Raw genomic sequence first — 26343 nt, forward strand, 5'->3', positions numbered from 1 at the left:
CCCGCCCCCTCCCCGGCAGCCCCCGGGGCCTGCGGCGGTGGCTCGCCGCGGTCGGGGCCCTCTGCCTCGGGCGGGAGCGGCGCGGCCCGGGTAAGGGGGTGCCGCCGCCGCCTCCCCGTCGCTTGGCAGCGAAGAGATGGGGATGGGGCGGGGTGGGGAAATAAATCCGAGGGGCGGGAGCGGGTTTCGTGGCGGAGGGGCCCGGTTCCCGCGGCCGCGCCTACGAGCGGCGAGCGCCCGCCCGCCGCGGCCCTTGCGGCCTTTCCGTCCCCCCCTCCCCGTGGCGGCGGGAAGGCCTCGAGGGCGGCAGCTTTGCGCCGGCGGGTGTCCGTGTCCTTCCCCCSGGCATCGTGGTGCCCTCTTCTCGGGGAGGAGGGGGCCTGCGCCGCCCCCGCGTGTGCGGTGCTGGGAGGGAGCAGGTCACGTCACTCGGTTTTGGTTGTGGGCTTCAAAAGCCGAGGGGGTCTTTCTATTTATCTATCTATTTATTTACTTCTTATTTTCATTTTCCTTTCTGAGGTGCAGCTTCAGCAAGCGCATCTTCTCATGGAAGCACAGTGTCTTACTTGTCTTGCTGATAACCCTGCCAGCAAATTAGGACGTGCAAATCTCTAGTTTCTGTCCCAGAGAAATGTTATGTTAAGGTTTAGTTTCCATGTTGGGCTGAATTCAGGTGACTGTGGAGAGAGACTTCCTGAGTTCAAGATCTGATCTGGATTACAAAGGCATTTTTAATTATTGAAAAGTAATGCTTTGCATGGTTTTTAAGGGCTAGACTAGTGATTCTGGTGATCTGACTGATTAGCCTTATAGTAGTTTGATCTTACTGGCAGTTGAAGTTACTTATTGATGAAAAAGCTCTCTGTAAAGAAATGATGTTAATCCAGTAATACTGTTTTCGTAATGGTAACTTTGAGTCAGTGCTCAATTTCATGAGCGTTAACCATAAGCAGATACATRATTAATAGTAAGTTTGAGGAAAAATTCAAAAAAAATCCTATTAGTGTGCTTGGAGCATTAAGATCATTGCAGTATTTCTGCACAATGTTAACAGGATACTTTTTTAGTGTGCGTTTGTCATCCTGGCTTTTACTATGTGATGTGGGATTGTGTTGAGCATTAACTCTCATTTTGTTTTGAAAATGCCAGTGTTTTGGRGGATTGTTGCTCAATTCAGCATTGCGAGAAGACTTTCACTTTAATTTCTGTTTACAAGCTTCTAGATATAATTATTTTCAGTAAATATTGTTCATTAACTTTTTTGTAGTTAGGCTAGGTACAGGGTACTTTGGCAGTGTTAAGGGTAAAATGGACCAATGGTATGTTTTATGAAATGATCCTTAACTTGAAGTATTTGTCTGTTATTTGCATGTTAGACTTTTCAGGATGAATGTTTCTCTTTATAAAATTCRTATTTGGAGAAAGAAACATTTGACCTTCTTAATAATACTGAAAGTTGTGAATTATTAACTCTTAGTTAAGCTGGATTAGGTGTCCTTCGTGCATTTGGAGTAGGATGCTGTTTCCTTGACTTGAGGCATTAGAATTTTCTTAAATTCTCAAAAAAACCCTATTTATCCATGAGTTTTTTTTTTTTTTTTTTTTTTTTTTTTTTTTTTTTTTTTTTTGAAATGCATTCTGCACTATTACTTTATACCTTTGTTCACTTGAGGGAATGTATTTATATTTTTACCACTTTAAACTTCATCAGACCATCATATTTAATATGAGTCTCAGTAACTATTTATTAAAATATTTTACAGGGCTAATTTCTAGTAAGCAGAATTAATTAATTTTATTCAGTGACTTAAGTCAGCAAGTGTGATATTATCAGAGCCTTTGCAGAAGATATTGGTGAAGTRGTGATGGAAATCTTAATTATGACAATAGCAAACTGTGCTTTCACATGGTTAGCTAATAGTCTAATAGTTTCTACCAACTTAGCTGAGACAGTATAAAGTATTGCAGATGTGGGTTTTTTTGACTATTCTCTAAGTGTGTCTACTTAAAAATCATGTAAAATGAGAACTTTTGTGTGTGACCTGTCTACCTCACTGTGTTACATTCAATTATGAATAAGATTCAAAATGAGTGGAGGCGAGGGGGAAGAGAAATCTCAGCAAATATATGAAACTAAATAAATATTTCCTAATGACTTTAGACTTTCATGCTAATATCAGCTAGACATCAGTTGAAGCTCTGAAACGTTATCACTTTGGACATCAGAATTTAATTGTCTGGCACTGACAGAAGAACTAGACTACACTGACAGAAGAACTAGGCTAGTTACACACTAGGAAGTGTGGTAGAAGAAGTATTTTATGCTGAAGGTTCACATAAGGYCTTTACTAGAATTTGCTGTTTCTTGAACTGGGTAATCATTTCCTTACAATGTCATTTAAGCCTTATAAGGAGAAAAATAGGGATAACTTGTAAAACTTGATGTTTTCCTTTTGTCTGGAAGCCTCTTGAGGAGCTATAAATAGGAATTAGAGTGAAGAAGCTTTCAAAAGTTTGTGTTTTTTAAATGGGCTTCAGGTTCTAAAATAAAGTTTTTCTTAAGAGCTCCACAGAATTTGTGGGGACCAAGCTTGCCTGGAGAAAGCTTCTCCACCATTTTGTGGAATAGCTGTGTAAGTGGTGGAGTCCTGAGAGTTTCTTATTAAGAAATACTTAAGAATAAAATGACTGAAGTATGTAATGAAGAGTCCCAAATTTCAGTGCTAACAAAATAAGAGCTTTTCTTGTCCAAGTAATTTCTGGCTAGCAACCCTGTGCGTATGTTGATGAACTAGAGAAGACAGACAAACGGAAAAAAAAATCCGTGAGTGTCCTATGTAATAAACCAATATTGTGCTTGGTATTTCAAACAGTCTGTAAGTTGTTTGGTCTCTTTAGAGTTCAAGAGTTTTACTTGATATCCAAAGGAATACTGATGTGATAAAACATAATTGTTATTGATAGTTGAAAGTCAATTTATTTGGCCTACAGTTGTTATAACTCTGACAAACTGAATATATTATAAGCTCTTTTTGCTTAGTGTTTAGTGCTTAAATTGTAAATTTTGTAATGGGATCTTTATTTCTCTGAGCTGAAGTTGGGTTGGCCACAAAGTCCGCTGCAGAAAAGCAGGAAATAGCTGTGAAGAAAATGAGCTCAGACAAGATTTGGCAGAGGTTTTTCTAATTATCTTTTCTCTGTCATCGTACCAGTTCCCCTTTATGCCCACTCACTGTTCTGCCCCAAATCAGTGGCATTTTCTTAATTTCATTTAAATTACATGCATTTGCTACATGTTACTGGTGTATGTGTGTATTTATAAAATATAAATACTATACATTATGCTTGTACATCTGTGAGGAGCTGATCATGTTTAGCTTAAAATTCTGACACAGTTTCAGGTCTTTGACAAGACTCGAAAATACTAATGACCTAGTATTTAGTTGAATAATTGRATATTATCAAGTGGAGTTTATTGGTCTCAAATGTAATATATATTATCAATTCAGTAACTGAAATTCTCATTCTTTGTGTTCCATGGGCTTAACAGTAACATTGGTAAAATGCATGCATTTCAGTTTTGTAGTTTGGAGTGGTTAAATGCCTTGAGGAAGACATTATGTAAGATAAGCTTCAGAATGTATTATGATGCATCCTTTTCATATGTCAACTTTTAGTATTTTTCTTAAAATTAAAAGATTATAATTGGATATTTAAAATCACACTGTTGATTAAACAAAAGCTCTATTTAAGCCATTTTGTGATTTCTGGCAAACATGTTTTGAAGGCTCTCATGAATTCAAGCATGGAATGTATTTTCAAAGTCTTTTCTGTTTAGGTTTGAAGAACTGGTATATCATGTCGCATTTCACATGTCTCATTTGAGCATGCTCATATGCAGGCGCAAAACTATGCTTGCTCATTTTAAGAGTAAAAACGTTGGGACATGCTGTTAAAACAACCCAGAGGTAAAAATGCTAATGGAGATAAAAATAAGACATTGAAGATACCAAGTTTATAAGCTGTTTGCTCTGCTGTCTTTTCAGCTCTTATAGAGTAAGAATTAGTGATAGTGAAAAACAGTGGTGTCCTGCAGCATAATGTTTATAAGCAGGCTCCCTTCAGCTGCAGGGAAAAAAAATGGTCCAAGGTTGGAGCAATTTGATTTGATTTTCAGAATCTTTAAGACTGATTCTTCAGGGGTGGGGAAGGATGACATTGCAGTTCCGTCAGGTGTCCTACTGACCCAAAAGTTTGACTTTTTTCCACCTCCCCCTTTCCCTTCTTCTAGCATGTGAACTATCCCCTGCACTCTTCTGCACCTTCTTCCAGTATTTTTGGAAAAATGCTGTGTAGCATGTATGTGAGAGATGTGTAATTGTAGTTACTTCTTTTAGGTTGCCACAAGAGCATAGTAATTTGAGGAATAGTCTTGCTCGAGGAAATTAGAAAACACTTTTTTTAACTACTTAAGTTTTGTACRTATTTTTCAAGTACTGTTTTTGATCAAAGAAATGACATGACTTTAAGTTGTATAATCTTTTCCTAGGAAATAAGATTTAAATCCCACCTGAAAGAAATAATAGGAAAGAAATAATAAGGCAAAACAAAATAACTTAGTATTTAATCATTAAGCAGAAGCAAATATTTGACTTCGTCTTAGTTTCCTCTCTGCTAACACAAGTATAGAAAAGTGTTTCCACTCGCTTTCTATGCAAGGCAATCTTAATAGGTCGTCTTGCTTTATTTTTTGTTTGATATCTAGCCATCTTGGTAGCATATCTTTCAAAATTTTGCCGATAAGTTACTTCAAGGTTCATTGAGATAAACCACATGTGCAATGTAAATGTAGGAATAACTGTAATTTGTGTATTCATCTTGCATGTTGGATGAGAAATTCTTTTGAATTAAGGATAGGTAAGAATTTCTACTTCAAAGTCAAGCAGAACTACTCTAGTTCTGAACTTTCAGAAGAATCCAAACTCTTACGTATGCCCTTCTAACTGGAAGGCTTCCCAGTCTTTAAATGGATTGCATATTTGTAACTTGTAATTGCTGCTGTGTTACTTAATTGAAAATCCAGGGAATTTCAACAAAGTTATACACTCTATTTTGTGCTTCTATTCTTGATTTTTGCGGGCATGCATCAGTTTCAATTTTTTGATCTTAATTTTTATTAATGTTTAACACTTGCAGAATGCAGCACTATCTGGAACACTTTTTTAATTAATAGATAGTAGGAACTCAGTGTATAGAAGATAGACTATAAGTTAAGGTGTATCTCTAACCATATAATAATTGAATAAGCAGATGAAATCTCTATTGGAGTAAGAGAACRTGCAGGTGATCATAGTGGAGCTGACTTACCCTAAGTAGGAAGACGTGCTTCATAGTTTGCAGGAATTTCGTGAGAACAGAGCTGGAAGGGAGCACAAAATACAAGTGAAATGTAAAGAAAATGCAGTTCTGTGCCAGTCAGGGACAACAAAAGGCAAACTTCTTGTTTGAGGAAAGTTTTCTCTGTACCAAACAGTTACCAAAATTGGTACTATTTTTCGTATTAAGAGTTCATCACATAGTCGTCAGTACCTTCATGTTGGTTTGTACCATTCAGTCTCACTATTCAGAACCTCAGCCTGTTGATGCACTATGTAGACATGAGTTTTAAGTCTTACCCTCTCTCTAGACCAACCCACTGGATTTTAATTCAAAGCAATGTATTTTAACTCTGTAAATGATTTATTTTTCTGTTTGTGGCTTTTGATGATATGTGACCTGAATCATAGACTCGGTAAGGTTGGAATGGACCTCCAGAGATCATYTAGTCCAACCCCCCTGCTCAAGCAGGGGCACCTAGAGCATGTTAGACAGGGTTGCATCCAAGTGGGCCTTGAAGATCTCCAGAGAAGGAGACTCCGCAACCTCTCTGGGCAACCTGGTCCAGTGCTCCGTCACTCTCACAATGAGGAAATTCCCCCTCACGTTCAGGCAGAACTTCCTGTGTTTCAATTTCTGCCCGTTGCCTCTTGTCCTTTCACACAGGACAACTGAAAAGAGTTTGTCCCCATCCCCTTGACACCCTCCCTTCAGGTACTTAAACACTTTGACAAGATCCCCCCTCAGTCTTCTCTTCCCCAGGCTGAAGAGGCCCAGCTCTCGCAGCCATTCCTCCTAGAGCAGATAGAATGTCACATGTCAATTGAAATGACATAACTTTCCTATTTTATTCTCCTTTCCAAAGGTTCACTACTGTTCTTTTGGCTTGCATTTGGGTATTTTGTAGTTCTCTGTCACTGAGTGGATTTTAGTTTTGAATAAACAACTCCAGTACTGTGGTGTGCCTATTGATATGGTTAAACCATTTATACCTTCCTATTTTAAAACTAAAACCAAAATATTTGTATGGACTTTACATACTTAAACTGGGATTAAAAAAAAAAAGTCTGTGGAGGAAGGAAGCAGAGTAGTCTTAAAATTCTGAAATATGCTGTGAATTAGTTCATAGGAAAGCAAATAAGCTAGCTCAATTTGAAAAATTACAGCATCAAATATTTGTCATGTTTCATCTGTCTGAGGATTCAGATGCTATGTCTCTGATTTAACTTGTTGAGGAGTAAGTGGTATTACAAACTCCATGCTACTTCACTYATTAAACAACAACTCATGACCATAAAGGCTGCTACTATATATGTGAAGAGCAGATGTCTTTAAGTTATCCTTTAAGCCTTTGAGCATCATTAGGTATCAGAATTATGTCAGTAAGATCTCCCAAGAGGTGTTAGCTAGTGTTCTGACACTGGAAGTCCAGGGAAGGCTGAAATATTTTATCTAAAGTTATTTTAAGGCTTCCGTATTTGCTATACCAAAATTTTTTGCTGTTTTTATGGCTTCCTGTATGCCTGGATTCTGGAAAACTGAGACATGTGGCTGAACTTTAGTCTTGAAGCAGGGACTGATGAAGCCAGAGTGTCTTCTGTAGTGACAGGTGGCATAACAAGGGACAGCCTGCAAATTTCATTTTGGGAGGCTTTGGTTGAACTCCAGGAAAACCATCTCTTATAGGAGGTTAGTGCAGTACTGGATAGGTTACCTGGAGAAACTGTCAGATGTTTTCAAATCTCAGGTTAACACAGCCTCAGTTGATCTAGCGTTAATCCTAGTCCTGTGCTAGTCCTGCTTTGAGGTTGGACTAGGTGATCTCCAAAGACCCATTCCAATCAACAGTTCTGTGATTCTGTGATTACACAAAACATCGAGTTTTAGTCTCAGTTTTCTGCAATTATATGCCTACTTCACATCAGTGAGATTTTCTATGAATTCATCTTTCTACTCTGCTTATGCCAACTAGGTGAATGAGCAGGAGGTGTTGATGAGTCTCCAGAAAAGTGGTATTAAAATTCAAGGGCTTTGTAATGCACRTCCTTGCTTAGCTACTACGTAGATTTGCAAGATGGGACCGCATCTGGAGATGCTTCCATCTTCTAAATTCCCTACAGATCAAACTATCAAGTAACTGAATCAACCTTAAAATTATGGTGGTACATTTCCCCAAGTGTGTACTACATTTTTGTTGTTGTTGTTGTTTTCTTTTAAATATTCCCTTGTGTTTGCTAAGGAATACTTGTTAGGAAGAGCAGATACTTTTTCACTAGTCTAACGCAATTTTTAAAAGGTACTGAAACCTTTAAATGCTTCTTGGGCACTGATATATCATGTTTAAAGATAGAATGACTGCCGCTTGAAGATGGCATAAACACTGTTCAGAAAAGGGAGAAATGGCATGGTTTTCAGAAGGTCACTAGTAACATGATCATGACAAGCTGATTTCATGAAAATGAGTTCTTTGACTTGTATAAAAAGAGAGACTTCAGCAGAACCTCCCTGGTTTGTTTATAGTAGTGAATGGTATCAGAATGTGTCTGGGTAAGCTTTGGAGGCAGTCTCAGGGTCGATCTGTCTGTCTTACATTATATCATCTTCAGAGGAGTTGGGTTCACCTCTTTTGACTCTTAATCTGGATTTATGGTGGAATTGTCAAAAGATAGGTTGAGAGAATTAAGATAATGCTCCTGGAGGAGAATACAGTTTTTTGCCAAATACACTTGACTTAATAGATTCTGTATATACAGTGTACCCGAGCAGTTTTTACAGTTATATCCTGTCTGAATTGGTGGCTGAAGCAACTTGGTACAATGCCTATATAAAGAGTAATGTTGGAATTCATAATGGTGATAGATCAAATGGGTTGAGATGTCAGTTCTCATGCCCCAGGGTTTTGTGTTGATTCTGGAGCACAGTTAGTGGACTTGAGCCTGATGTGGTCTTCTGTGCTGAATCGGTAAATCTTGGAGTATCTGTGGCAGGCCATTCATCACCTGTGACAGGTACTGCTTACATTAGATCTTGAATTGGATGGTCTCTAGGGTCTTACTCCTTCAAAAAGCTGCTAACTCAGAATTTGGTAGCTTTAAGATCATTTAGTTGTAGGTATGATGCTGCTTGTTACGCTTACACATAGTTGTTGCTTTATGTTACACAAATGTATGCTAAAATTACCTGAAACTGTCTTTCAATGCAGTTTAAATACTATGCCACATATTGTGTTTCCAGAGACTAATAGGGAATGTATGCAGTAATACAAATCTTCTTATCATAACATACATAGAAAACCCTGTAGCATTACACTACTGCAAAATAGTGTAGTTTTTCAATGGGTTTTAGCAGAATTCATGACAGAGCATTACTTTGCTCACATAACTACTTTATGCAAGTATGATTTCTCTGATATTTTAACATAAGATAGTGTTTGTTTTTCTAATATAATCTCCATATGCTACTTTCAGTTTTGCAGACCTGTCGATAACCCTTTATTTTTTTTTTTCACTGCTAATCACATCTGGTATCAGTTAAATTGTGTTTTTTACTTTGAAAGAAAAGTCATAAGCTATGTTGATGCTCATGCMTAATAACATAACAAAAGTAAACTAATACAAAGAAGATATAATGAAAGAACAGGGATWGCATAATGATAGGAAAGAGAAATAGGAAAGAGCTGATTTGAACTACATGAAAGTTGCATGTGACCTGAACTAAATATTGATCATCCCTGGCTTGTCTGCCTTTTCCTGAGCTGTGATTTGTGTGCTCTGGCAACTCCCTACCCCACTTTTTCTTTGTGTTCCTGTATCCTCACATTTGCCTGGTGTTGCATTACAGATCCCCATCTGTTTCACCCTTGTGCTTTGACTTTCTGTTTCTTTGGACATATTGGGTTTGAAACACTGTACTACTTGGAATCAAAGAACCAGAAAGGCTTTTACCATTTCTGAAGGACAGTCCACACAGGAAGAGATAAAGTTTTGGGTCTTGACTTGCAGAAAATTGTGCTCCAAGTATTACAGAAGCTTGTCTGATGTGATTTATATTGCAAGAAATATAGCTTTATATTCTGAGTACTTGCATAAAATTAAATTTTGTCTGTTTTCTTGAAACCTTTGTGATTTCCTTTGTTAACACTTCCTAGAAGCTTTAATTAGAAAAAGCTTTCATGGACTAATACAGCAAATCATATACCAAACTGTCCAAGTTTTATAAGAAATTTAGCCTGACAGTATTTTTTTAAAAGCCCTTTAGTCAATAGAGACTTAATGCAATTGCCTTTGCCTTTTACTGCTGACTTGCATAGACACCAGTCAGGCAATGTAAGCTGTCATAGCAGCTGTAGTTATCTGCAGATCGAATGTTAATGTATTTACCCAAAAGAATGATTGCTACAGCATTCAGTTATTTTAATGGACTTCTAGTTACTTCACTGGTGACAATGCAGAATGTGCTGAAACCTAACACTGCCATTTTTCAGCAACTTTATGTGGGAGACCTCTTCTAAATTAGCTTACTATCAATAGCATATAAATCAGAGTAGGTAACTTGTTGCACAACATTATGCCTTTTATTTGTGCCTGTTTAGTGCTTATTCTAACTAAAGGTAAATTGCAGCCTTCTAAATCTAGACAGTGCACTGTCATTCCCAACTGTCTAATTGAACAGTTTTCTCTGTTTCACAAATCTTCTGAGAGATGAAGAGACTGTAGAAATGTCTTATTTTAGAAACATTTTTTTTTTCAGAATCTCCTTGCCAAATGTTCTTAATTTGTCAGATTAAAACCCCCCCCAAAAAAAAATCTGACATGATAAGATGAAGTACCTTGGAGTTTTTGGTGACTAATGTCTTGGGTTTTTTATTTTAAAGAAATTCTCCCCATATGGATCAGACTTCTAGTGATGTTGAAACAGGAAGAAGACTACTCTAAGCAAACCCAGGATGAATCGGGTGCCAAATGATGCAGAAAATGCTCACAGCAGCAGTGTGGAATCCTGTCCTTCCTTGCGGGACATCCATTCCATCAACCCAGCACAGCTGATGGCAAGAATTGAGTCGTATGAAGGAAGAGAGAAGAAAGGCATTTCAGATGTCAGAAGGACTTTCTGTTTGTTTGTTACATTTGATCTCTTATTCATAACCTTGCTGTGGATAATAGAGTTAAATGTGAGTTGTCTTTTCAGTATTGTTAGACTTTATTTATTGGATAATTCATTTCTGAAATGGTTAGTGAAATACTCTTTTCTATGCAAAATGTATGCTATTAGTATCATTATTTAAACTAAAGTAGCTGCTTTAGTTTTCATGAACATATCTGTTTACCTGAACCTATATTTAGTCACTGGATATGTGCCTTATTTTGTTCATATCATTACATCCTTTGACATTCCTGTAATCTACTAACTCAGTCTGTTAACAAAGTGAAGAAGCCATTAGAAATTCAGTGACCTTTTCAGGCAGCAAGTAAACAAAAACATTATTAAACTTCTTTCAATTTGGTAACAAGTGTGAATTTTAACAATATTCAAAACTTTGCTGCCTTCTCAGTAGCTCAAAAAGCTTTTGATATTTGTTGAAGTGTTAGTCCTTGGAAAAACTTACTAGCAACTTACTACTGTTGCRGTGGTGTTTTCTTTAAGCCGAACTTAGTATACATACAGTGCTTATGGCAGGATGCATTTGAACAACATGAACTCTCACAATTACTGCTATTCTTTTAAATCTAGCATTTGTAACATGAATGTTTTTATTCTCATGAAATTTTCAGAAAACAGTAGGATGGTTTATTTGTTATTAGTTGACCAGTAACATCCTAGTTTTTGAGCGAGGTTTTAAACTATAGCCTGAAGTATTTGTTTAAGAAAGCACACAAAAGAAAAATAGGAGGAATCCCTTTCTTGGATAGTAAAGATCTTGAGTAAATATCCTTTTTTTTTTCTTTTCTTTTTTTGTCAGCATTCGTTTACAAGATAACCAGTGGCTATTGATCTGACCCTATGAAGTTTAGGATTCTCATGTATTTTTAGGCCAGTTTCTCAACAGTTTAGTCAACTAAGAGGAACAGAATCTGGTTGTATATTTCTTGTCCGGGATTCAGAACAGACTTTCACGTTAGTTCTTTTGGTATCTTTAATTAAGACTATATAGGAAATGTTACCAGCTCCTGAAGCTTTATTTTGAATAGTGCAGAATTAAGGACCCTTAAGATGCCAAGAGTTAGCAGTTTTCTTTTTGTGGAAAAACTTTATTTTAAAGAAAAATTATTATGAACTCTTAAGTCTTATAGTGTCAGAAGTCAGCAAGAATGAAAAAACAGTTTTTGTCTTAGTAATTCATAGTATCATAACTACCATATCATATGATAGTTATTAGAGTGACATGTAGCTCAGTTTTTTTGAGTGTTGGTTTTGTTTTTTGTTTAGCTATATTTTCTTCATAGGGAAGTTAAATAGTACTGTTATGCCTGTCCTTCCCTGATAAATACCTAATGGGCCTTCAGAACTGCCACCAGAATTTCTCTAAATATTGTTCGAATAAATCGGGTCAAGATCTTTATTGTTTGTTTATTGTTTATTTATTACTAGCTACAGAATGAACGATCACCGAAATCTATTCCAGTAGGAGCAACAGTCAGAGTGGGTAGCTTGAGAATGTTGTAGGGAAAATGAAAATCAAGATCAGTTTTATAATATATGAACAATATGCTGTCCTTTGGCCATCCATTATCTGAAGTGCTTAAGCATAATTTTTGTTTGTTTAAATGCTTCAGGGCATATCTCCATGGCAGTTTGAACAAACCTTAAATGAGGACTGTCATGGTTCTCTGTTCATTCTTGTGTTAGCGTGGGTGCTTATGCAGCTACCTGTTGAAAAATTTCCTGAACTGTCTCAGTCATCAGCTGGTGCTGATGTGTTGCATCCTCTTATTCTTTAGTGTCTTTTCTTTGTTTTGTCCTTTAGGAGAGGGCTGAGACAACATGTCTGAGATCAGGGAGAAAGAAAGGACCAGGCAACCCTTGTTTAAATTGACCTGAAGTGCCATGGAGCAGTGTCCTTTGCGTTGCTGTTTCTTCATAAATGCTTCCCAAAACTTGTGAGCAATCTAGTTACCATTTTCCTCCATCTTTCATTCTGTCCAGTATATCTTATTTATACTGGAAACAGATGATGATTCCTGATAATGGCAGAGCAAACAAGAGAAAAGCAATATGTAGAAATATGTTTGTCAGCTAGCCAAAGGTGAGGTGAAATGGAGGGTTGAAGAAGCAGAAGGAACTGTGGTTTCTATTCTACCACCAACTGTGGTTGATGAATAGTCCCAGCAAAAGCCTCTAAAATACTAGCAGTATAATTGAGAGAGTATTGAAGCATCTACACTGTATTGCTTTGACATAGTGAGTGTATGTTGTTGCGATGCCTCGTTATCTCCTTTCTTTAGAAGGATGATAGTACTCAACAGTATTAAAGTCTTTTGTTACTATTTTCTAGTACATTACGTTCTTATTTCATGTATCTAATCTAAACCTAATCTCAATTATCTAATGTTAAAATGATCTTTGGAATAGGGTATGAACATGAAGGTTATTCACTCCCAGCTAAGCTGTATTCCTCTTCTCTGACCCAGTACATCCTAAATTATTTTCTTACTGGCACATCTTGAACAGGAGAGGTGATGAGAACTTCCATCAAAAAAATCCTGTGAAACACRGGAAGGAGCTGAACTTGCCTGTTAGTTATCTGTGGGAGAATGTTCTAATGATGCAAGCTGCTGCTTTGTTTTTTACGGTATTTCTTACTCGGTTCTATAGAATCAATAGCGTATATGCTTTTTTTTGAAAAAAAGCTGAAATATGAATTCAGTAACAGAGTTGAAGTGCTGAAGCATCAAAGAAGAAACCTGACTGATTTTGATTGTCAATATTTGACTAACTAGAGCTAGCTTTTTCATGGCTTTCTGCTCATCATATTAGCTATTTTGACCCTTCTGAGATGTAAAAATCTTACTGAATTTATATAGGAGAACCAAGATTTAAACCTTTCTTTTTCCATCAACAACTCTCTTATTTTTATTTTAGGATAGTCTGAAGTGTAACTTGAATAGGTCAGGCTATTAACACTAAGAATTCTTAGCCTAAGAARTATTTTGACTTTGAAATTGTATGTAATTGTGAAAAACAAATGAGGGTAACAGTTCTGATCTTGATACTTAGCATGTATGTCCTCTGTACTTAATTTCATGAGGTTTTTGTACACTGATGGGGAACTATTAATTTACCTTGCAAATATGAGACTATTTTCCTTCAATAATTCTGTTCTAGTGCTGTTATGTGTCTTTGTTCCTTTGTAGGTAAAAGGAGGCATTGAGACTACTTTAGAGAAAGAAGTCCTGCAATATGACTACTCTTCTTCATATTTTGATATATTTGTAAGTGTTCTCAAAAAAAAAAAAAAAAAGACAAGAATCAATATAATCTTCCCATTTTCCTCCTTCCCTAGATGTGCCCCAGTTTGAGCCCTGTGAAAGAGTTGGTCCTTTCTTGATAAAGCAGGAGGAATTGTGCCAAATTTCACCTGTCTTGGGGTTGCTCAGCCCTGCTTTAACTGCAGGTGCTCATGAAGCCTGTCGATAGAGGAGCTTAGGCACACTTAAATTGAATCTTCCACTTTGGGAGAAAAAAAGATGAAAAACTCGTTCAAGAACGAAAGACTGATCTAACATAGAGAAAATTCATTAAGGGGAGGAAAAGACCAGTGGTTGTCTAGCTGTAAAAATACTGTATTTATATTGACACTTTCATTCTTCCACAGACATATTCCCTCATAAAGAGGAAAGACTTTTTTCCTAGTTTGCCTAAGTCAGGTTGTTTTTCCCCAGATTCCTGTTGTTTAACTGAAACAAGTTTTTAGGACTAGAAAATGGGTAACAAGTAGTATGATTCTCCTTTCCTAGGCAAAAGGGCCTTAGGGACATAGCTGCTTTAGGAGTCTTTTTTCTTTCAGCTGGGATGTAGCTCTRTGGTTGCAGTGCATTTTGCACTGTATGGACCATTGAGTTATTGATCTCCAAGCAAAACTTGTTTCTTTATGTGCAAATCTTGTAAAGGGACYCATCTTCTTGCATGAGCATTAATTCTACTAGGTCTTGTTTGCCCTGCAGGGATGAGTAGTTTTGATATAAATCGCTTTATACTAATGACTATACTGAGAATATCTCTTTGAAACTAGTATGAAAATCTGTCTTTCCCTCTGGTTGGGCCATTTACTGTGTCAGATAGAATGAGGCATTGGATACGAAAGACTTACAAGCTAGCAAAATATACTGCTTCTGTCTTTATCTCCCATTACTTTACTGGCAGTTTCTTCATGATACGTGTTACTGCAGAAGCAAAAAGTGTTATCTGTTAATTTGGATGCACTGGGAATTATTTTATCTGTAGGTGAACCAAGGGTTAAAAACATTTGGTATCAAGTAATACACCTTTATTCCATAGGAAGGGACTAGGTCATTGAAATCCTATGTAAGCTTACAAATTATTTGCAGAATTCTTTTTTTCTGGTACAGATGCCACAACACATATATTTGTGTAATATCAAATGGGTTCATTGTACCTCTGGTTATTTCTTTCATTATTCCCCCCCTCTCCTCCTGTCAAAAGACAGCGTTCTTCAGTTTCAAGTGTTTGTTTTATGCTTTATAGATTGTGAGCATATCTCTTAAAAGAAGTTAGAGGCAGTCTAACGTCAAGGAATAAAAGGAGAAACAGAGGGCTAGGGTCCTTGATCCAGAAATCCGGTCTAGCTGTTGCTATTGATTCATTCTTTGGCCTAGAACAAATCCTGTAGTTCACCTTTCACTGCCTAATGTTTGGAACGGCTTGCTGCTTAGCTATGCTTAAGTACTTGCTTAATTGAAAAAGTAGGGCTGGGGTTTTTTTGGGTGCAGTGAGAAACAACTGCATGCATCTCCATAAAGAATAATTGGTATTTGCAATGTTGAGATTTCAGCAAATACTTAAAATTTAGTGAATAGTGGTGTTTTTTTTTTTAAAGTTCTCTGATGCATTTTTGAAGTCTTGACAGTTTATAATGGTATTCTTGCATAGTAGCATACTAGAAAGATTAGTGAGAAGTACAGTGACACTTAAGGTATTTGCTGGATTAACTCTGTCTAGATTGAACTATTTAGATTCCAGTTAATAAAATTACCATAAACATACTTTATGAAGTTCTCTTACCTTTCTAACTTATGTTTGTGGAATTGCACATGCTTGCCTGTTCGATGCTGTGTAAGCATGTCAGTGATGCCATCAACCATGTGTTTTAAAAATGGGAAATGATATATTATTTTCTATCTTAATAAGCAAATCCACTTTCAAATTTGTTTCTTCATAGCAGAACTTGATTTGTCCCGTTTTAAGTTGTTTTGTAAGCAGTTAGTATTTTCAGTGAGAAACTGACTGAGAATCTTGTGGTTCTTCTGTGTTCTGAATTAACCAACAAATATTTTTTTCCTTTCTCTATAGCTACTGGCAGTCTTTCGATTTAAGGTGTTAATACTTGCATATGCAATGTGCAGACTGCGCCATTGGTGGGCAATAGCTGTGAGTAGTAGCCAAGCCTAATGGAGTTTTAATTAGAATGGGTCAAACTTAGACAAATTTTAGATGCCTCTTAACGTTTGTATGTTAAGAATCATCTTGATGCTGTATATAAAAATTCACTGTACAGTAAGTAGTAACAGATTGAAAACTTTTCTGGAAGATTTTTAGCTTAAAGACAAAAATTAATAGCGTAGTGTGTGTGATCCTTACTAAGCATTATGTTAACACAAGTTGAAGGTTTATTTTGAATCCACTGTGTATGCCTAACCCCTTGTTACCTTTGACTTCTTAATTGYAGTTTGAAATATACACGCAGTGGAAATGAACTGTATCTAAAAAGAGGAATTGTCATTATTGTACCAGATATCCACTTCTGTGTTAACTCCCCAATTCATAGCTTTTTAGCGAGTTTTGGATACTAACCATTGATCTTATATTGCTTTTTGTTCGGAGGCAAAATATAGATTATGAATCCCTTAGAAAGGAAGTTCCTGAGAACTGTAGCCAATGATATTTTTTTCAGTGAGTTGGAACAAATATTTTTAATACAGCTGTGCTGTGAGAAAGAATGCAAAACTGCTTAATGACAAACTCATGCTTCCATCTGTTTGTTTGCTTAAAAGTTAATACTGCAGCTTGTAATATGAAATGCATATTACTGGCTCAGTATATTGTAATTCTTAAGAGTTTTTTTTTCTGTACATTATTATAGATGCATGTAGAGTATGTCCATATATAACTTTCTTCAGCTGAGTAGCATGCAATCTATTTAGTAGTCTGAGATTGCCTGTCATGATTTTTGAAGTTATTAGCGTGACACACAAGTGTATATGTAATAGTAATTGCTGCTCTGATTGTGATGGAATTTTTATTTCAAAGTGCATGCATCTCAAAACCCCTTACTTGTGTAGCTTTAGAATATTTCTTCCAATGACATCCTCCAACTTGATGCAGTTTGGTCATGAATTGGAGAGGGTTGACCCATTGTGCTGGGAAGCAATAGACGTACAAAGCTTCACTGAAGGTTGTGCAGAAGCCACTAAGCTTAAAATCCCATTTGTGCTAACCAGAAGCTTGTTCAGTTTTGTTATTAAAGTAGTGCTGGACCCAAATGCACTAATGTAGTTAGAAGCTTTGCTTAAATGCACTGTACTTGTCCACTGCCTTTTTCTGCAGACACAAGGTCTGTTTTTATCTTACTTCCCCTTTTTCAAATGGGAATTAGGAATATTAAGTCTTCAACGGAAATTAAGTATTGTTGACAATATGAGAGGGTGAATTACAACGTTAATTCAGATTTTCTCCTGCAAAGGTGCTTTATTATTTGAAATGATTGCCTTGATATCAGTAGTATCAAAAAGCATTTGGAATAATAGTTATTTGCTTTTTATTAAATGGATATCTTTTTTAGGGGAGTTGATGAATAGAATATTCCATCTTCAATATACAGTAAGACCACAATTTATACAACTCAGTATTTGCATAGCATCTAAACTGCCTGTCTGCTGAATGGAAGTAAGCATTTGGAGATGTCCATATTCAGGAGATTATTTTAATTGACAAAACTTATCAAGTATAATTAAGTTTATCCGTGATCTTGCAGTTATTGGTAAATGCTTTTAAAGCTGCTGCTGATACATAATTGCGGAAATAAGAAAGTAAATCCAGTTACTAGTCTTAACTGTTTTTACCCTGTCTCTTTCAGTTTACAACGGCAGTGACCAGTGCCTTTTTATTAGCAAAAGTAATTATTTCACAGGTACATATTCTAATCAAATGTTTGTTTGTTTGTTTTTTTGCTTCTTGAAGAGGCAGGATTCTTGAAGATAATTTCTTCAATGTGTGTTTTTGTTTCCTTCAAGCTATTTTCACAGGGTGCTTTTGGCTATGTGCTCCCCATCATATCCTTCATACTTGCCTGGATTGAAACCTGGTTTTTGGACTTTAAAGTGTTACCACAAGAAGCAGAAGAAGAAAACAGTAAGCTTTTGTTACTCCCCTCAGYCAGTGCAGTTGGCTACATTCATTTGCATACTATATGGCAAAAGAATGGTTCTTTCAGTTCTTCAAGAACTTTGAAGAACTGTGGAAAAGTTATTCATATGATAGATTTTTTTTTTCTTTTTCTTGAAAGGAATGTGTATGCTTTCAAAGAAGTTGAGTTTCAATTTAAACGAGACCAAGTTAAAAGTTACAACAGCCAGAACCAGTCATTTGTCAAGCACTCAGGAGCATGTCTAATTTTGTGTGGTTAAGGCACGAAAATTGAACATGTCTAGGCTTGTAAAATTTTGTGGTAATATACAGAAGTTGTTACTGGCTCCTCTTCTAGGAAGAAGAGACACCATAACTCTGTGTCACTAACTCTYCTTTTGAGGTAGAAAGGGAATGTGAAGAAGTATTGTAGAGAGTGTGCATCATGCACAGAATGAGACTAGAGCAGGTATGAATCTCAGCTTCTTCAAGATGAGGCAGCAAGTCATCTGACTCTAGGAATGCAATTAAGTGAGACAAAAAATAGGCATGTTTGGATTGTGTTGTGTGATACTTCTTATACACAGGTACTTATATGGTGCCTTGCTTGCCTTTAAGTTAGTTTTGAGACAAACTGGGAAAACAGCTCAAAGTAGTTATTGTTTTTGACCAGGTATGTTTCCCTCATCTCTTTAGTAGGAGTAGAAATATGATTCTTTTTCCACCTTACTATTGTGTTAAAAACCAATTTCCTAGCTTTTCTAGCTAATGCAGTGCTGTTCATAATTTGGATAATTTTTGTTCTTAAAAAATTAAAACAAAACTGTCTTTCCAATGAGAAAGCTTTCTAGCTCTAAATGCTTCCTTTGGAGCTTCTGTGAACAGTTCAACTAAGAATGAAAGCCTTAATAAAAAGAATAAAAAGATATGGATGCATTTGAACAGAACAGGTTGATTCTGGTTCTTGAGAAGCAGATGAAGCCTTTTTTATTATTTTTTTTTCTTATGTCTCCATGTTTGCGACCTAGTATGTGCCTTTTAATATCTTGTGACTCATTTAGAGACTGATCTTCCTCTTTTGCATGGAGTAGAAATACAAGTAACATACTGCAGTATCCTTTAGACACTGAGTAGGTCACAGAGAAGAAGCACATTCATACAAGTGGTGCTTATTTTTACATTATTGCTTAATTATTGAGGATTATACATTTGATTGTATCATCCAGTTTTCATACCTCGTCATTTTTTACTTAACTGTAGTAGTTCCCATTTGCTTTCTTGCCACTGATATTTGGCTTCTTCTGGCTGTTGTCTTACATAACCGGTTAATGTGATAAATTAGTATGTGGAAATATAGTTTGAATTGGAAAGAGTTTGGGTTTTTATAACTGCTAGCTACCTCAGGTAGCTTTTCTGATTCAGTAGAATGTCAAGATTTCTTTGTCATCAATTTCCATGTGGCAGAGTGTAAAGAATGGAAGTTTGATAGTCTTACATTGACCTAAAATGCATCTTTACTCTGCTAGTTACTAGGAGACCTTTTGATGGCAGTAAGGGTGAGATGAGTTCCCTTCTCCCCCAGCCCCACTTGTTTTTCCTCTATTATACCCATCAGAATACTCATCTTAACTCATTACATTTTCTTGATTTTTAGATGAAACTGAGCCTGTTGAGACAGATTAAGCAAAGCAAGCTATTAAGGGGGAGTTGACTTTGCCTCCTAATGAGGAGCCAAAGTGAGAAAATACACTTCCTTGGTTATGTGTGACAGCTCACCTAGCATTTAAAACATGTTTCAGAATTCTGGTTGTATTAATGAATTTGCATATGGCATCATCCTAACTATGCAACATCATAAAGTGGGAGAAAGGATTCTTTCACTCATGTGTATGGTACCTCTGTTTGGCTGAAGTATCTCTTTTTAGTTTCTTGAAATTATATGGAAGACTTTAATTTAGATTAATGATATGTTTTTCTGAGCTATTTTTATAGTAGTAACTTGTTAGGAATGCTAATACAATACATTAATCTTTACTATGACTTTTTTCTTTAAAGTATTATGGATAATAGTCTCTTTCTTTCTTTCTTTCTTTTAGGATTGTTGATAGCACAGGATGCCTCTGAGCGAGCAGCTCTTCTTCACCCAGGAGTCATCTCTGATGGGCAGTTCTATTCTCCTCCTGAATCTGTAGCAGGTAGTTATATTTGCATAATGAACGCTTTTTTCTTGTTGGCATTAAACCTCTACATATTTTTTTCCACCTCTAGAGCATAATGGGGGAGTTTAAAGGGAAAAAAGTGTATTTTCCTTTTGAAATGAGAAATGTACCATACAATCCTAAAATGAGGGATTCTTTTATAAAATTTAGTTAAGTTACAACCTGTCAGCTGAATCACAGTACACTTCATGGGCCTTCTCACATGCTCCAGAAGTGATATGAAATGTGCTGGATTAAACCATCATGAGTGATTCTCTAATTCACAGCCAAATCAGATCAAGATAAGCTGATCAGTTAGCAGAGTCCAGGAGATAGGCAAATAACCTGTTAAATGCATGAACTTGATTGCTTTAGATTTGTTTTATCCATTTCCTGCTAAGTTCTCTCAGAGTAATACAGAAAGCAATCTACACAGCATTTTAGAACTTTGAAAATAATTTATACGCTGCTTTAAATAATCTAACATAAAGCTAACCTAAATACACTGCATCAGTTTTACATAATCATTTCTAAATTCCTTTCCATTTTTAGGGGAAAGCTTCTAGACTTCATATCCAACTTGCATCTAGTTAAGAAGCAATTAAGAGTTTTCAGAGGATAAAGACAGTWTTGTCAAATGTTAGTATACTACTGGCTATAAGATACAGGTAGTCTGACATAAATTGGTACTGCTACTGAGAGAGGTGGTTATTGTTTTTTCTTCTCCCTCTATCTTGATGGCAATTGTATTTATGCAGAGCTGTTGCTACTTATTCCAGCCTGAGCTTGGAACTGTGCCATATTGTAGGTCAGTCAGTGAACCTGAAAGAAAAATGGTTTTAAACAAAACGAAATTTCAATCAAAGGCTCTTTCCTTTCTCATAACAACAACAACAAAAATCCTCCTTCTCTCTATTTAAAAAAAGAAAAAGCTGTTTTTGAGGACAAGTATTAATTAAATCTTAACTCTGTATATAGTGCATTTCGTTTCAGTTGAGGTTAGAGGTGAATAAGCCCCAAAATAAATGGAAATACTGCAAGGTTTAAGAACTCGTTTGTAGGTATTTTGAGAAAATAGGTAATTTCTTCATGGGTTGAGTGGATTTGAGTTTGACTTATTTGAGGACCTAGTATGAATTCCAAAATCCCATGTCAGTCTCTTTATACTAAAATGTAAGAGTCTCTTTTAAAGTTGTGCTATATCATGTATTAAAACCAGAATCTTCATATCTACTAAATACTTACAGCTATCCTTGTCATCTTGCATTATAAAGATATAATTGTTGGTGATACCTTTGACAACTTGATGGCTGCCTTTATATATAGTTCCTGATTGTCTTTCATACAGCTCCATCTAGGGATGACAAAGGATTAAGACAATTTCGRGTATAATGCTCTGCTCTGCTCTACCAGCATATTTTAAGTCTGGGAACATTTCTGTGCTTCCAGATAAAGTTACCATCTTTTCCACTTGGAAATTGTTAAAACCTTATGGAGTGGCCACAATCTCTAGATGTAATGTAGATTTAAAAAATTAATGATTCAAACTGAATATATATACTCACTGATCTGTTTTGCTGTCAACAGATCTTGAGGAATATTTGTCAAAGAATTATGCTGGATTCAGCCTGGCTTTTTTGACAGTAAAATATAGTGTGAGAGAGAATGAGTTGAGCTAACATATTTTTTTGGCAGTTTGGCTGGCTTAATGGTGCATGTGTAGTCAGCTACTCTACCTCAGATTTCAAGTGATGACTACAGTCATATGACTCTGCCATTGCTTTGACTTTAATGAGTTGTCACTGGTCACTTGGGCCTCAGTAACAGCTCATGTGTCTTCTGTTAATCTGCCTTAAATGCCAAGTAAATTATGTTGGTTTAAGCACAGTTTATGGGTATGAGAAGTGAAGAACTGTCAAATACAAATATTTGAATTCAAACACTGAACTCTTCTGAAAACTGACAGAGATGTACAATAAAAAAGCAATTAAAAGTATTTACTTAAATTCTGTACATGTTTAGATAAAATAAAACCATGGATTGTTGTAAGATAGCAATTTTTAGTCAGCTTACCTGATGTATTGGTAGGAAAAATTTTTAAAGATAAACTATTCTGTCTGCAGGCTAAATAAATACCTTTGCTGACATGCTGATGTGTCTAAAAACAAACACTAACTTTCAGGAGGTCACACTGGAAACAGATGCTATTGAAATTTGCAGTATGATTATGTCTTAATGTTTCTTTTGAAGACACAYGTGGGACATAACCTTTTTTGCTCCACTGGTTTATGTGTTGAACCTTCATCTTCAATATAAAGCTTGATTGCTGCGTAGCCATTGTGGTAGTGTGAGGTGCAAAATTGGCCTGGATACAGTTAATTTCTACAGATACTYAAGAATTTCAACCTCAAAATGAAAGGCAGTTATGCTATTCCAGGAAAATGAAAGGCCTTAGCTTTTCCTTTTACCAACTTAGCATTTCTGTCTTTCTTCTTGTGCTCCTTTGTGAGAAGGAATACGGGACCATAATTTTGCTTTCAACTAGTGGCAGAAAGCTAAAGTTTCCCAGACATTTTATCAAAGACTGTTACTTCTTATTTGTTTTCCTGTGCGAGTCCCATTTAAGCTGCCCAAGACAAGTACATAAAAATACATGGGCTGGAGCTAGGAATTTTCTCAGTAGTCCCAGATAGTGCTGACTGCTACCTCAGATGTGGGCAGGGAGACATGTGGCTTGGAGTGGGATTCGAGGAGGGCAGGTCTGTGGTGTTCACATGAACTTGCTTAATATCAAATTGCGGCCAGCCTTGGGACCAGCTCAACTTTTTACTGTGGGTCTTGCAGCCCTTTGACTGAAAAAAAAATTACTGAGGCCAAGAAGAGGAAAAGACAGTAAGTGGTAGTGGAGAGGCAGAGGGAGATGCTAGATGCATGGTTTAGAGAAGACCCCTTGCCAGGGGACTGGTTAACTTTATAGAGCAGCATTTCTTACTGCTTTGGGAATGTTGTCACCATATGTCTTCCAAAGTGCGGGCTGGAACAAGGGAGAAACCCTGCTTGCCAGTGAACAAATGTGTGTTGTTTTTTTTTTTTTTTTTTTTTTTTAATCCCATGTGTGTCATAATGAAGGCTTGAAGCACCAGTTAAGTGAATCCATTGGTAGGCCTGATATTTCAGGAAGGATCCCAGGGCTGTTGCTTGGTTCTGATAACTGTAACAAGCCTTCAAGGTGGCAAGTCTGACAACCAGATAAGTATTTGAAAAGAAGAAGGAAGCCTTTCTAAGGGAAGTGCTTTTTTTGAAGTCCCCTTTGCTAAACCAGTGTTAGTGCTGCTCTTTTTAATTTTTTTCTTTAAACTAGCTAATAGTGTTCTTTCCTTCCTATTTAGGATCAGATGAAGAATCTGAAGAAAAACAGGACAGYGAAAAACCAGTTGTATAGCAAATGAGAGAAAGCAGGTAAGTACTTTCACACAGAACCTGAATTTTTGTAAAATTTTTTTCTGTTTAGCTTCTTCCCAAATAATTAGGATGGTGGGATAATTCTCAGGAGTTCATCTTTAAACCCAGTCTGTCTTTCCTAGCAAGCTGTTCAAGCAGGATCTCCTGCCAGGCAGGTATTTGGCTGTTGAGAGCCTGTAGTTGTGCTCTTTGGCCTTGAATGCTGACCAGCCAGGCAAGAGAGTGGTGGCAGCAGAGCAAGGGTCTGAGGTAGCTCTTGTGGAGTCCAGTGCAAAAGGCTGTGGGCTCAGGGTGAAGCACCTCCAGTGTTTCTTCTGTGGACACACTGGAAGTACAGTGATGGATGGGAAATGGAAAAACTCCCTCCTTGATGGAGAAAAGAGAAATTTCTCTGGAGTTGGGAAAGCAAGAATACTAAGAAGAGAATTTTTTAGTTGAGGTCTAGGACATATTTATCCATCTTGAAGACTGCATGGACAAAACCACTTTGATATTTCCCCTCCTTCTCTTCCTGTGTAATGTCACAGAAGAATTGTATTCTAGCTGTKTGTCTTAGCATTTTGAGGTGCCAAGGCCCCGACATTGAGGCTTCCTTTTTTGTTACAAATAACAATTTCTTTAATCCAGTAATTATTTTCTTTTGGAATTATCTTGACCCATACCTTCACATTCACCACAGATGATTATGGCATTCGAAGCTAGGGAGGAATAGATCTTCCTGAAGTGGAAGTTTCTGATTTGAAATGTTGTATTGCTCATGTGGAATAGTGGATGTGCTTTTCTTTTCGTGCTCCCTGTTGTCAGTGTCTATTGCCTTGTCTCACACTTCATTCACCCTGACTTGTGTAATCTGTTACAGAAAGAAAATTTCCAAGGGAAGTTGTTGGGATTCAAACTGTGACAACAGAGTCTGTGGCTGACTTGCTGGTGGAGCAGCTGACAGGAGAATGTGTTCATTAGAAAGCAAAGGGAACTGTTCCTATGTACTGTAATACCTCAGCAACGTGTACTTTATATGTATATTAGGTTGCCTCACAGGTGGTATGAAACTATTTGTCCATGATGTATTCAGTGATTCTTGAAGTTGATCTTCTAATGACTAGATAATTACTGGAAAGTGTTGTCTTGTGTACCTAATCCAAAGACTGGTAATATAATGAAGTAAAACTTCGCTATGAAAGAAGTATATTTAATGATTATTGGGACTCACTAGGTAAAATTATTTTATGTTGYTACAAATTTGTCATTAGTCTTATGTTTACTTTTTTTTAACTCCGTGCATTTGCTTTTTTTTTAACAGACATGTTCACTTTCTAAAATAAAAATGTTAAAACATGGGCGATATGTTGTGATATTCTGCTAGTTCAGCTGCAGACTAGTTTACACCACTCTTCCTTTATTTCTAGGGGAATGGGGATTCTGAATCATTTTCAGTTTGCCTATGTTTGGTGCTGTCTTGGTGCTAGTGACCTGTCATTTCTTTGCCTGTTGTGTTGCAGTATCTTCTGCAGTAACTTGGTGATGTCTCCTGTGCTGGTGATGAGCATTACACAGATTTGAGGAGGAGATGGGAGTGAGCCTTTGCAAATAAAAGCTTTTCTTTACTATAAATTATAATCGGTCAGTTGGATTACAGGTATGTGGGAATGAGATATGTATCTGAGAATATAATCTGAGGTGTCAATCACTGCTTGATGAGAAAAGTTTTAGATAACATATAATTCTGGTGCATTTTCATGACATAGGAGAACATGAGTGGTTCAGATTTCCATATTTAGTCCTTATGTATTATAACACAAGCATGCAGTTGGATCAGCCTGCATAGGAAATAGGAATATCACTGTATTTTTTACAGGTAACTCATGCATTGTTTTTATTGCTTTGTATTTCCGTTATTGTGGAATAGAAGTATATTGTGGTAGAAGACAGGAATGGCTCTTGTCTGACTGTTCTGATCACAGCTCTCCCTTGAACCAGTAGTGATCATTTCATCTTACATAATTTCCACTAAAAAAGCATGCCTTCTAGCAAACAAAGCTGTCAAAGCCTTAAAACATCTGTTGGCTCCCCCTTAAAACAACTGAAGTAGGGGTTTATGAGCCATTGTACGTAGAGCAGTACAAGGGGAACAGTAGTGATACCACTGAAGTACATAGCAGCTACATTTAAACAGATGTTCTGAGAGTACTTTCACACCTATTTTATTTTACTTTGGGTGGTATCAAACTTTAACAAATAATAAAATCTTGTGCTACTTTTTTGCTCTAAATTATTTCTTGCAAGTAAAAGTGTGACTAAAAACTAGGCATTCTGTCTTTCCTCACATTGAAGATTAACAACACTGAAGGCAGTAAGCTATTTATTAAAAGCTTAGTCCTCTATGACGGCTAGAATGGAGCCTGGCTTATTTTTTTCATCCTCGTACAATGGTGTGTAATTGAACCTTTTGAAAAGAAGTGACACTTCAGAATATTTAAGTCCTGTTTCAGAGGTTATAAGTTARAATAAGTCATTAGAAGTAAAAATGATCAAAAACCTGACACTTTACATCGTGAGAATTCTCCAGATCAGGTCTTAAATTTGATGAGAAAATGCATCTGTGGGTTAGATGTCAAAAGCTCCATTAAACTAATAAGCTTCATCTGCAAGCCTGACTTCTTCTTAATGTGAGGACTTTCTTTAATTTTTGCTATGGAATTCATATTGCAATCCAGGAAACAGAATCATA

The 26343-nt window shown here is 36.6% G+C and overlaps 1 protein-coding gene across 3 annotated transcripts; it reads left to right on the forward strand.

The window, feature by feature from the left end:
• The first annotated feature begins 2 nt into the window (after window positions 1–2).
• On the forward strand, window positions 3–23612 carry STARD3NL (STARD3 N-terminal like). Of its 3 annotated transcripts, none has more exons than XM_085312987.1 (8): window positions 3–90; window positions 10250–10546; window positions 13728–13805; window positions 15904–15981; window positions 17687–17740; window positions 17844–17961; window positions 20052–20150; window positions 23543–23612. In XM_085312987.1, exons 2-8 carry the CDS (start codon window positions 10322–10324, stop codon window positions 23593–23595), a joined length of 705 nt encoding a protein of 234 aa, XP_085169113.1. In that variant the 5' UTR covers window positions 3–90; window positions 10250–10321; the 3' UTR covers window positions 23596–23612. The 3 variants fall into 3 exon arrangements, with proteins under 3 accessions (XP_085169113.1, XP_085169115.1, XP_085169114.1); XM_085312988.1 differs by lacking the exon at window positions 3–90 and adding an exon at window positions 515–673; XM_085312989.1 differs by lacking the exon at window positions 15904–15981.
• Window positions 23613–26343: the final 2731 nt, after the last annotated feature.

The sequence above is a fragment of the Rhea americana genome, unplaced genomic scaffold (genome assembly GCF_003343005.1).
Source record: "Rhea americana isolate MKP2758 unplaced genomic scaffold, rheAme1 scaffold_373, whole genome shotgun sequence".
Lineage (NCBI taxonomy): Eukaryota > Metazoa > Chordata > Aves > Rheiformes > Rheidae > Rhea > Rhea americana.